We start from the raw sequence: 12,911 nt of genomic DNA on the forward strand, positions 1-12,911 counted from the left end.
CCTTCCACTTTTTCACGTCAGTTCACATTCCCCCTGGCTCCAGAATGTTCCGTTCTAGCTACCAAGCCTCCATACCTATGCACATCCTAACAACATTAGCAGCAGCAACTTTAGGTTGAACATCTACTCATTCCCAGGCTTTTATGATTTCATTGACTCTGTGTAACAGGTAAAGTGCTAATGTATGTAATTATTTACATCTTTTAAACCAGAGCAGATCTAGTGGTATCTCTATAATAATCATTCACTAAGGAAGGGTCACCTATCTGGGCTAGTAAGAGTCCAACACTGGATTTTTTGCTGGAACCAGGGGGGAAAGCTAAGCTGGTAGAACACAGGTCTGAAAGTGCCTGTGGCCACACATGCTACTTCAAGGGAAGAGATGTCCGAGAATGATGTCACCAAGAAAGGAAAGCTGACAGGTGCTGAGACAGACCCCTGCCTTTTGCCCCAGTTCTAGTCTTTGTTTGTTATACTGGATACTGTCGCATGCCACCCAGTTCCTCTTTGAAAATGGAGAACTTGTTTTCCAGCTTCCGGGACTATTGTCTTGCAGAAGAGAACCACCTCTCTCATGCCTTCTCAAAGCAGTCTATAACCAATGACAAGTTGGCATGGGGATATAGGTCCTGGCCCCCTTACCCCGACACAAGATAACTGAAATGTTATCCCAGCTTTGGAGGACCCAACAGGGCTGGCCAAGCCATTTGTTGTCACTGCATCATGGCTCAATATCCCCCTCTGTCCCATCCTACTGCTGCAAAAATCAGCCTGTGCCTGGTGTTATCAGCAGGGGTAAGAAAAGAAAGCTAATTTTTTAGATGGGAGAATGGACCACTGTGACATGGGGTGGAGCAAATGGAGAAGAAGAGAGAATCATAGAAATAGAACAGGGTGTAGGAAAGGGCTGCAAAATGTCAATGGGTCCAAAGCAGGAGGGAAAGAATTTCAAAACCTTGCCATATGAGCAACAGTTGAAGGAACTGAAAATACTTAGTAAAGAAGTAAAGATTTATGAAGAATATGACATCAGCCTTCACATACAGGGACTGGCACAAATAACACCCCTTTCTTATTACAAAATCATAAGCATGTAATTCTATAACATAACAATTTCACACTCAAGCACAGCATATGACATTTAGGTGAAATGTTCAAATTAAAACTATAAATTATTACACCCATATTATTACCCTACCAACCACACTCAAGCAGGTGTTATTTCTGCCAGCCTGTGTATTTCACAGGCAATCAAGTAAAAGATGGATGAAAATCATTCTGCTGGGTCTCCTCTCTTTTGCCTTGACCTCCTACAGTCCATTTTCACACATTTAGATCATATCACTCTCCAGCCTAATACCCTCCAGTACCTTCTCACCACGCTAGGAAGAGGACCCAGTTGTCTTGCTATGACCTGCGAGGTCTTTCATAATCTGGCCCTTGCCTTCTTTCCCAACTCCATCTCCTGTGGGTCTTCCTTCACTCACCCTTCTGGCCATACTGGCCATCTTCTTGCTGTTCCTTGAATATACAGCCCACCCATACCTCAGGGCCTTTGCACCTGCTACTTTCTTTGTTTTTATTTATTTATTTTTCCTATATGTTCTATGAGCTCTTCATATCCCCCATTCCTTCTGTTGCTCAGTCTTAAATCAAAGGTCATTTCCTAAGAACGCTTCCCCTGATTAGTTTCTACCTCAATGCCATTTTGTGTTCTTGGTAGCACTCTTTGCTCCCTGAAATGGTTTCGTATCTCTGTTTATTATGTGATTCTGTTTCCTGATTATGTCTTTCACAAAGAACGTAAGCCCCACATGAACAGAGATGTGTCTGTCCCATTTACCACTGCAACCTCAGCATGTGCTATGGTTTTGGCACATAGGAGGTGGTTAATAACTAATTGTTGAGAGGACGAATGAATGAGCACAAGCTTAAGAAGTAGCTCTAGAACTAATGGGTGGACAATTCATAGAGCAGATTTTTGAAGCTGCAGTCAGCAGGCTCAGAGCCTTGGAATGGAGACAACTGCCACTTAGCAGAGGACCTACAGGCCAGTGGGAACATGGGGTTTGGAATCAGACAGACCAGGGTTTAAGTCTTGGCTCTGCTGCTTCCTGGCTGGCCACAGGCCCTGGACAAGTCCTTTAGCCTTCAAAAACCCCAGACCCCTTATCTGTAAAGACAGGAGTATGAGTACAAGCCACCTCATGGATTCTGGGTTGATTAAAACAAGTGCTGGACATTTAACAAGTGCTAAATAAGTGTTTGCTTTACAGCTTGGTGATTTAATTCCCACTGCTCCAGAGATTACAGGTCCTGTCTCCATTGTCAGCATGAGGCCTCTCTGGCCACAGGAGCTGGGACTAACCTAAGGGAGGGCTGCTACAAACGGTCTTTTGAGCAACCACTTGGCATTTCTTTTCCTGTCGCACTCATTAACTGCCTCCTGGGGAAAAATAAGCAGAAGTGCCCTGGGTTCAGGGAATGGGTTGGGAGGGTGGTGGGGGGACATGAGTGATCATTCTGACTGTTCCTTCTCAACTTCCTGTCTCTGACACAACCCAGAGCTGACTTTCTGGGGTTGGAGCCCATGAGGAAATGGGTGATCACTGTTTCTTCGCAGGATTTACAGCACTTACAAAATTGATAATATCACACACCGTACTTAAATGTGCACTATTATGTGAACTGGAGTGTGTTTGTGATGAGAGAGGAAGAGAAATCATTGAAGCTGGCAAGGAGCAGCTGTGCAATGGGGTGGGTGGAGGCGGGAGGGAGAGTCCCATGTGTGGAGCACCTTCCTCAGTCTCTGGTTAACTCTCAGGTGGTGGGTTTATGCATCTTGACCCTGAAAAGTGCTAGTCACCCCACAAGATACAGGGGACATGATTGCACAACAGGTAAATACAGTCAGAGGCTATCCATTCCCATGCCCTTTTTTGATGAAAAGGGAACTTGCTTTCTTCTGTTCAGATGAAAATAACAGTTGACACTATCCATATAATAAAGGAAACTCTTACATAGCATGAGTTTACTGCAGGATGGGCATGGCTCTTAAACACTTTACCTGCATTGCCTGTGTAATCTCATGAGGTAGCTACAGTCTTTAGCACAAGTTTACAGGTGAGTTCCTCACCTGTTCCTCAGCAAGGTTGGTAACTTGCACAAATTTACACAGCTAGTAAAGGGCAAGGCCAGGACTCCAACCCAAACCCTCTAGCTCTAGAGTCTGCACACTTGACCACCATGAGAAATGGCCTATTCTTAAGGTGATGGTTGCCTTGTAGGTGGTGGGCTCCATATCGCTGTGGGTGGCAGACAACAATCACTGAGCTAGACAGAGGTCTCTTCCATGTATTTAGTGTGTCCTCCATGTCTGACTCAGAGGTGAGCACTCTGCAACATCATTTCACATCATGTTCATGCCTCCCCTGCCACCTAGAACAATCATCTCATTTTACAGACAAACAAAACTGGAATTAGAGAGACTGCATAATGGCTGAGGTCTCCAGGCTGGTGAGGGCTAAACTGGGAATCCAGCAGACCTTCCCAACCCAAATCCTGAGCTCTTCCCATTTTACCAAAGGTGGTTTCCAAGGGATTAAACTTCAAGAGGGCTGAGTTGGATTAGTCAACTGGCTGACACGAGATCCCAAGGGACTAAACATCTGACACGTAAAGGCCTAAACTCTTGAACAGAGCTGCTATAACTAGTCACTAGGCCAAAAATATTAGTCATCACATTTCAAATTTTATATTTAAGGGAATATTTCTCTTGCAAGTCTCCTCCTTGCCCCAACATCCTGCAGTGTTTCTCTTGAAAACCTGCCCAAGGAGCAAAGAGTTAAGTGGACCCCTGAAGTATCTGCTCTCCCTGTGGTGGTATAAATGCCCTCTTGGGCTACAAAGCGATAGTAACCTTCTTTCCTGGTGTTACCACTATCTGCCCTCATGCAGGGTCCCCATCTGACAACCCAATCCAGCATCAGTACACCAACCAGGTCTCCGCCATTGAACCCAGGGGTCAGTTTTCAGGTCTGTCTTGCTGGCCTTGTCTGCAGCATTTGGCACAAAGGTCAGACCTGCCCCTTGATTCACATTTTTACTTGGCTCCTGAATGCCACATGTCTTGGCTTTCAGCTGACTCCTCCCTTCTTTGGCATTTTGTCCCATCAGGTCTCATGGCTCCAACCACTATTCATCAGTGAGGCTTTCCAATTTATATTTCCAGTGTGGACTTCTCTGATTTTGGACTCACAAATCTGACTGTCTACTTGATATTCCCTTGGATGTCTAATAGGCATTACAAATTTAGTGTATCCCATAATTAATTCCTAATCTTCAACTCTGCCCCTAACATACTCCCCTCCAAGTCTTCCTAGTTGAGGGCCACTCAACCTTTCCAGGTGCTCAGGCTCCAACATTTAGTATCATCCTGAACTGTCCTTTCTCATATCTCATCTGTCAACAAATCTCTCTGCTCTGTCTTCAAGCCAGAATCCAGCAAATTCTCCACATTTTCCCTAATATCTCCCTGGATTACCATCACTCAGTAACCTCAAGAGCATCTGCCTTCTTTCTTTGGTTTAATTTAAGACAGAAGCCAGAGTATGAAGACAAGGGGCAGATCATACCTCTCTTTCATTGCAGACTCTCCAGTGGGTTCCTCCCAGTGGAAGCCAAGCATCACTGGGCCCTCCAGGCCTCACCCCTACCACCTTCTTTTCCCCCAGGGATGCTATCTCCTCTATTTCACCTCCTGGCCAATTCTGCTCCAGCTCCACTGGTCTCCAGGCCATTCCTTAAACATGCCACACACATTTTCATTGCAGGGCCTGTGTACATCAGAGCTTTACTCTCTGTGGGAAACACTCTTCCCATCTCCACTGGCTCCTGCCTCACATCCTTCAGCTCTTTGCTCAAATGTTACTTTCTCAGTGAAGTTTTCCCTGACTCCTCTATTTAATACTTTCTTAACATTCCCTATTTCATTTTTCTTTATAGCACTTATGGCTTATCTAACATATTAATCTATTATTTGTTTAATTTTAACAGAGAGCTGGTAAAATGTAAGGTCAAAGCAGGCAGTTACCAGTTTTGTTCAGGCTCTATCCCTAGTGCCAGTGCCTGGCATGCAGTGGGTGCTCAATCAATGTTATTTCATGAATCAGTGTATGAACTGTCTAAGGACAGCATTGCTGTGGCTACAAAGCGTGGTCAGGAAGTGGGCTACCAAGCCTCTGGCTTCAGTGTATCCTGGAGACACTTTCCAGCGTCTACCACTGTTTTCTTTGCAAAACACAGGTAATGGAAACTAAAGTCCCCCTAAGCTCTCGAATTACTGGAATCTTTAGAAGAAGAGGACTGAACTAAGGACCCAAACATGGGCCTTCACCCGTGTGAAGGACAGCTTGAATCCTCTTCTTCTGAGGCTTGCCAGAAGAACCAGTTGACAGGACAAGCAGGGGCGGACAGAGGGCGGGGAGCAGGGACAACGTAGGGGAGGGAACTTTAGCAGTCTGAGCCGCTGGAGTGACCAGCTGTGCTACGCTGAGCACTTTACGTAACCCTCTCAACTTCCGTTTTATGGCAGGTCCTTGCAGGGACTGAAAGTGATAATGCAGGTGGCTCAGAGGAACGCTCCACCATGCCATTGGCCGCCCTTAGACAGCGGCAGTCTGGTGGAGCAACAGAGGAGGAAGTGGCGGCGGTTGCGGGGGCAGAGGCGGGTGGGGATGGCAAAGCAAACGGGGGAAGGGAGATGAGACAAGGATCTGGACATCTTTGGGGAGGGGGGATGGAGCGGGGCGGGGCAGGGCAGGGCGCGGAGGTGTTCCCGGGGGCGGGACAATGACCCGGCACCTTTAGGCGTCCCCAGGACTCGATAAGACCGGGAGAGCTGTCTGGGGCCAGTTACGCTCAGATCCGTGCTGACACTCAGCGGCCGTGTGGCGACCTCTTGCCGCATTTCCGCCGTGTACCACCGCGTCCTCGCCGGCACCGTCTCCTACAGCGCAGCAACCCGGCTCCAGCATGACCGACCAGGCAGCCTTCGACACGAATATCGTCACCCTGACCCGCTTCGTTATGGAGGAGGGCAGGAAGGCCCGCGGCACGGGCGAGATGACCCAGCTGCTCAACTCGCTCTGCACCGCGGTCAAAGCCATCTCCACAGCTGTGCGCAAGGCGGGCATCGCGAACCTGTGAGTCAGGCCTCAGGCCGCTGGGCCGCATCCTGTCTGTCTGTCCAGCTGACGATGTGCCCGACAGTCTGATGTCTGGTCCTCAGGCCCTCCTGTTGTCAGTCTGTCTGTCCTCTCCTCTCCAGAGCTTTGTACTCATGCCCTGGTTCCCCTCTACCCCTCTCTTGATCTTGGAGGCGTCCACCTGGGGGCCTGTCATCCCATACACACCTGCCTTCACCCCACGTCCATCCCTCTCACAGGGGCTGAGCAGCCTGCCTCGCTTGGTGCCACTGTCAGCTTCCTTTTGGTGAAACTGGGTGGCTGCTGGGCACCTGGCCTGCTGGCCATACCCATCCTAGCCTCATCCAGGAAAGTGCTGGCAGGGTACTTGCTTTTCCCTTTCTCTTCTTTGATCTCCTTCACCCCTTATGGAATTGGAGTCTCAAGTCCGGTTTCTAATCCAGTATCTCCTTATGCCTAAACAAGTGCTGTTAGGAGCCACCGGGGAAATGGTGAAGTAGGCCCCACTGGGGCTTGACAGTCTGCATTTCTAAGAAGTCCTTAGGTGGTGTTCGTGTTACCATGTTGTTGATCTGCAGATGACTTTGTGTATAGCAAAGGAATCACAGAACATGGGAATTCAAAGGGCACCTTCCTGTGAGGCTTCTGTAACTAACACGAATACTCTTTGTTTTATTTTGGTGTGCATGGTTACTTTATATTTATCTGGTCGTCACTTAACTGAAGAGTACTTGGGTTTTCAGATTGCCCCCACTCCTTCCTAACATTTCACACGCTCAGGGACAGTATAAAATTTGTGTGTGATGTTCATAGATGATCTGAGAAAGTATAACCCCTGCAACCTGGCTTCCTTTTCTGGTGAAGTGTTTGGCTCTGGTTCCACAATATGGATTGCTGGCTCTTAAGAAAGGAGTGTATGGTCACCCTTATTTTCAGACGTCAAGCAGGGATGGGCCTGGCTGGGAGAGGGACTGGAACAGGTATATTAGGAAGGTCCTCTTAATAATACATTTTAAAGGAAACATACTCAGTTAAAATCTCACTTCAAATTTAATTTTCCAAAAGTAGAGGTGGCCTCATAGATTAAAGAGGCCTTTAAAAAAAAGAGTACCTGTCATTTCCTACATTATTTTAAAAGAGTGTCTATGCCTTTCACACCCCCAGAGAAACTTGGAAATGCAAGATCTGCTTCGAGTTGTGTATTTCACATCTTTTAAGAAACTTCAAATAGTGGGACCTGGACAAAGAGTACTAATTTTGACTGTGTGAAATATGTATATATTTTTAGACTGCATAGTGGTAAATAGCAGACCCCCAAAATAGCAGACACCAAAAATATTATTGTCGTTGTCATTATAAACTACCATATTTTTCAGACTATAAGATTCACTTTCCCCCCCAAATTTAAGAGGAAAATGGAGGGTGTGCCTTATAGTCCAAATGTAGCTTACATTTACATTGGTGAAATATTATGTTATTTATGTTATTAAATATTTTACCACATTTTTTGCTTCAAAATTTTTTTTCTTATTTTCATCCTCTAAAACCTAGGTGCATCTTATGGTACTTAATAAGAGTCACTCATCGACAAAAATTCAAACCACTCAAAAGAACAATAAGGGAAAGGTGAAACCCACCTCTATCCATTCTCTGGGGTGTCCTCCACTAATAATTTACTGGTTATTTTCTCAGATACTTATTTATACTCATATAAGTTTATAGATGGATATATTTACATGTGTCTATATGTAAGTAGCAAACAAAATGGGATCACAGTTAACATAGTCTTCTGTAGTTTGCTTTCATCATTCAACAATATATAATGACCATCCTTCAATGGCAGGACATATAAATCCACCTCCTTTGTTTTAACTGTTGCCTAGTGTTCCATTGCATGGGTATGCCACCAGCTGTTTTATTCTTCCCTTATGTTAGCACATTTCACAGGTATGTGACTATTTCAAAGAGCGCTGTATTCATGGAACGTGGATTGATGCTGGTCATGTGGGCAGTTGACGGGGAGGACCAGAACTGAGAGGAGTTTGCAGTCTCAGTATGACATGTAGTCAGGGAGGCAGCAGTTAGACAAGATCTCAAGTCAGGGCTCCAAATTATATTCATTATTGGCTTTGATGTCCTGGATGAAAAGGGTAGTGTGCCTGCAAATAGCTTGTTAGTGTGAAGACTTGCCCTAGAAGGACGTGCATCCAGAATGACCAGATGATTGCTGATTTACAGGAACCTCACAGGAACCAGTTTTTGGAGCTCAGCCATGACGTCTCATCAGGGAGACTTCAGAAGTTTCAGCAAAGAGCCCGCTGGAGTGCTCATTCCCTCTCTCTCTCTCTGTCAACCAACAGCTGATCTTTAGCTACTTTTCTTGCTCTTAATAAGATGTAGAATTATATAGTTTTTAAGCTGAAAGCCTTGGAAATCATGTGGTCCCACCCTTTTTTGTACAGACGAGGATCCCAAGGCCAAGGAAGACAAGGTGACCTGGACTTTGGCTCAGGTTAGGCTCTTTTCACCAAACCACACATCTGTCCCTTTATTTTTTAGAAATCAGTTAAAGCTGACCCAACTCTAAATCTCATCTATTAATTACATTTTTGATGTGAATTCATATTTGTATCGCAAGAAGCCATCGCCTTAGAGCCAACCTGCACTAGAAGCCTGCGCTCTCTGCTTCTGGCCTCCACCCACTGTCAGTAGAGATGAGGAGCAATCAGTCTTTTGTTCTCTCATGAGACCAGTCAGCAGCCTGCAGGGGGACCTGATGAGTTCATGGTTCAAATTCCAGTGTTCCCCCACTTCTCTGCTTCCATTCCTTTGGACAAAAGTGGTCCTCCAGTGGCTTAAGCTTTTGCTTTAAGCATATTCAGTTGACTTCCCTTTGTGCGTGTTTCCAAATCACTGTTTGAAGAATTCACTGATTTTATGCAATTCAACAGAATGTTATTGAACACCTACAATATACAAAGTTCTAAAAGAGCCTGAGAGATGAAAATGACACAGAGTTTATACTGTAGGAAAAATACAAGTATAGAATTAGTTATAAAACACAATAGAGATTCTGAAAGATGCTTTCAAAGAGGTGCCAAAAACATGATGTGAATGCAAAGGATCCTGGAGCATCAGGTGGGCATCTCTCACGGGCAGGAATAGATGGGCATAAGGCTTGAGGTCTGGAGAGCACTTCAGGCTGGACCGTTGTATGAGGAAAGGTACCAGGTGGGAAAATATTTCTGGAAAAGTTGCTCATTCAGTTTGACTGAAGCATGGTATACACGTGGTGGGGTGTTTGTGGATGTCTCATTGTGGATACATTGGGGAACATCAAATGGCAAGGGTGAATGCTTTATATCTTGTGGGTGTGCAAAGGGGAAAGAGTGAAGGTTTTTGAGTAGGACACTGCCAAGATTACAGATCGATCTTGGGAAGATATGGCTAGAAGTATAAAGGGAAAGCTAAGAATGGGGAATGCAGATGGTGGGGATTCTGCATGTGGAACAGTCACAGGAAAACAAGTCTGTCCTTGAATGGGATGATGGGGGTGTAAGGGTGGGGGGTTGGAGAGAGGTGCTGGCCCAGGAGCCCCACAAAGCAGAGCTGGTCTTGCAGGGCCCTCCCCTCTGGGTCTCTACTTTCCTCATTTCAGAGCTCTCTGAAAAGGGGCAGAGCAAGAAAATTTCAACCAGATCTAGAACATAAGCAGGAGGAGGGGGAGGTCCTGTGAGAAGTCTGAGTGTAGATTGGGTGAGCAGGGCAACTTCTCAAAGAGTGGGTCTCAGCAAGTGACAGCAGGGCCCTGCCTTTGAAAACAGAACTAAACAAAAACAAAATTCCAAAGGAGGAGCTGGTTTTTTGAGGCGGGGGAGGGTAAGAAGATGATTCTGACATTTTGGAAACATTGAACTTTAGGTGTTAGAAGGCTACCCAGTTGGAGATGTGGTCCATTCAGTAGTTGGATGTACCAGTTTGGAATTTGGGAATGACGCACTGGCTAAAGATTTGGCCTCTGGATTTTGGTTCATTCTGCCCAGAGGTAGAAAGAGGAGAAAACAGGACTAGATGGAGAAGAACAGGAACATACAAGGCTTAACAAATTTCAGAGAATCATGGAGCTGGGCTCAGATTCCTGGCTCTGCCATTTAATTTTTGTGAGGATTTGGGCAATTGATGTAATATCTCTGAGACTCAGTTTCCTCACTTATAAGATGGAGACAACTGTATTTTTCAACCTCAGAGACTTGTGTGAGGATAAACTGAGTTCATTAAATGAGTACTAATATCATCATTGTTTTTCTAGGCTGAAGATGATTATTTTTTATAAACTAGTATCTTTTTATTTTGCTTTTCATTCCTTATTATTTGCCCACATCATATACAGCAGGCATGTATTTTAGGCTAGACCATTATATATTAAAACAATGTTGCACCCTCAGGTAGGTTACAGGAAATACCCTTCCATCATGCTCAGGTGGTGTCCAGAACAGTTGCTTTTATATATGGGGCCCTCTCTGTATAGATGGAAGAAAAAATTAAGTAACTTCAGTTCTAATTTTGGAATTACAGGTCAGCTAATATATGCTTCAGTTTACCTTCAAATTTTCAGAGTTTATGGCATTAAACTTTTGGAAACTATCCGATTTATATTTTATATTTCTTAAATTAGCTTCTCCACATTTCCAAAGACTGAATTGTAACTTCCTTTTCATACCAGAAGCACAGGCAACCACACTCCATCATATTTGCCCATTTTGGCTGGCATGAACTCAAGCGAAGGCTGGGGATTGTGACCTTTAAAAGCTGCTTTGGTTGGTGCCTCTCCAATGTATTTCTGATCTGACCCTTGGACATTCCCGGCTGGGTGACCGGTTGGTTGGTCATTTACCTTGGAATCAATTAATAACAAGTCAGTGTCACCTTGGACTTTAGCGATAAGGATTAAATCATAGTTTGCCTCACTTTTTCTCTGGTTGAGAGTTCTGAAAACAAGCTTTTCCACTTATTCCTTTTGTGTACTATCCGAAGTGCCACCTGCTATCACGGCTGTCATGTTGACATCGGGAGAAAATGACCTGAAGTTAGCAAATTAAGGAAATTATTGAGAATTCTTCCCTAACTGTGGCCCTGGCTCTGGTCCCTGTGTCTAGGGCTGTGCTTCAGAAATCGTGAATCATAGACTCTATGGCTGGGAAATGGCTCAGTCCATTCCAGAAACCAGATGCCAATTTAAAAACAATGTTAATATTTAATCCAAATTTCTAAGGATAATAAAAACTGGCCAAATTAACCTGTTATTCTAAGGAGTTTCCTGTCATATGAATTAAAATGACTTACAGTTTTTTCAGATTTTCATTGAGGTTTACAGTAAAAGTAAAAGAAGAGATATATTTTCAAATCAATTTTTGCTCTCCAACTCCAGAAAGATAACTTTTGTGTCTCTAGAGGTTTAAAGAGGAAGAGCAATAGGGGCTTAAACCTTGAAGGGATTTCCTCCAACCCCAGCTGAGTTGGGCTGCAGTGTCAACTAAATTGAATGAAATGGAAGTGAAATGTTATAAGCAGCTCAAATGAAATAATATTTACAGTGAGACTTTAGTCGTATGTAAACTTGGAGCACTTTCTTTTGTTGCTGGTTACCTGTGACACAGTTCCGCCCTGGCTGTCTTCCCAGGAGTTGCCCAAAAAACTGGTTTAGAGGTCTTGGTTTCGGCTCCCCTCATCAATCAGTATTTACTTAATGGGTGCCTGGGGGTGCTCCATGAAGAACAATGGTGACTGCCATCAGGCTGCTGGGAACCAGGTGCATCACACAGATCAGCCCTCATTCTTATAAAGCTTTAAAACAGAAACAATCCATGAGGAAGTTGAGTCACCTGGAGACATAATCAGTAAGAGGGAAAGGCCTAATTAGGACCCAGGTCTCCCTGCTGTGTTCTTGTCAGGACCTGCCTTTCATGGTTGTGTGACTGCCAGGGGAGTTAGGGATGGGCAGGGACAAGAGCACTTCTTGCTCATCTGCCAGGCTCTGTTCTAGCCTTTACCCATGTCAAATCATTTATGGCCCCTCTCTATATGCTATGATGTAGATATATTGATACTAAATCCCTATTTTACAGGTGAAGAACCAAAGGTCAGAGATGCGGAGTGACTTGCCTAGGGTTGCTTAGCATGTGGTGGGCAGAGCTGGGATTTGGACCCCAGTGGTCTGGAGTCACAGCTCATGGAAAAAAGCCCATGATGATGCCTTCCCTTCTGTGACAACTTACATTTAGGAAAAGCTTCCTCAGCAGATCAAGTCACTGGCTCAGTCACAACTAAGGTCCCTGTCCCTGCTTGATCAGTGCCCCACTGCTCTGAGCTCCTTTTCTGCAAGGGGAGGGGAGGGAGCCAAGCCTAGAGGTTTACGGCATGCTCAGGTCAACCCATTTCTTCAACTGTTCAACTCGTTTCTCTTTACTGATTGCAGGGCACAGTTGGCCCCTGGAAGACTTTTTGGACAGGATTGTATGATCATTTCTGCACATCTCTGCAGCTTTATTTGCTGCCTGATTCTAGCCTGGAGGAACAGCACATTGGGAACTGATCTAAGAATGAGCCATTAGCTGGGTGGTGTGTGAAAGACACTGCTAAAGTCCCATTGAAGGTCATTGGTACCATCCTCTCCTGTTCACAATGACAAGCATGGAAGTTACGTCC

At 45.0% G+C, this 12,911-nt stretch overlaps 1 protein-coding gene and 1 pseudogene across 1 annotated transcript in view; one reads left to right on the top strand and one right to left on the bottom strand.

The window, feature by feature from the left end:
• The window catches only part of LOC112302769 (large ribosomal subunit protein uL10-like), a 58,569-nt pseudogene extending 52,534 nt beyond the window's left edge, over positions 1–6,035 (bottom strand).
• Positions 5,823–12,911, top strand: part of FBP1 (fructose-bisphosphatase 1) — a 33,112-nt gene continuing 26,023 nt past the window's right edge. The window contains exon 1 of the mRNA XM_024558350.4: positions 5,823–6,203. Coding sequence (XP_024414118.2) covers positions 6,034–6,203 — 170 coding nt within the window. The 5' untranslated portion in view covers positions 5,823–6,033. The remainder of the gene's footprint in view (positions 6,204–12,911) is intronic.

This window comes from Desmodus rotundus, chromosome 1, assembly GCF_022682495.2.
Source record: "Desmodus rotundus isolate HL8 chromosome 1, HLdesRot8A.1, whole genome shotgun sequence".
NCBI classification, from domain to species: domain Eukaryota; kingdom Metazoa; phylum Chordata; class Mammalia; order Chiroptera; family Phyllostomidae; genus Desmodus; species Desmodus rotundus.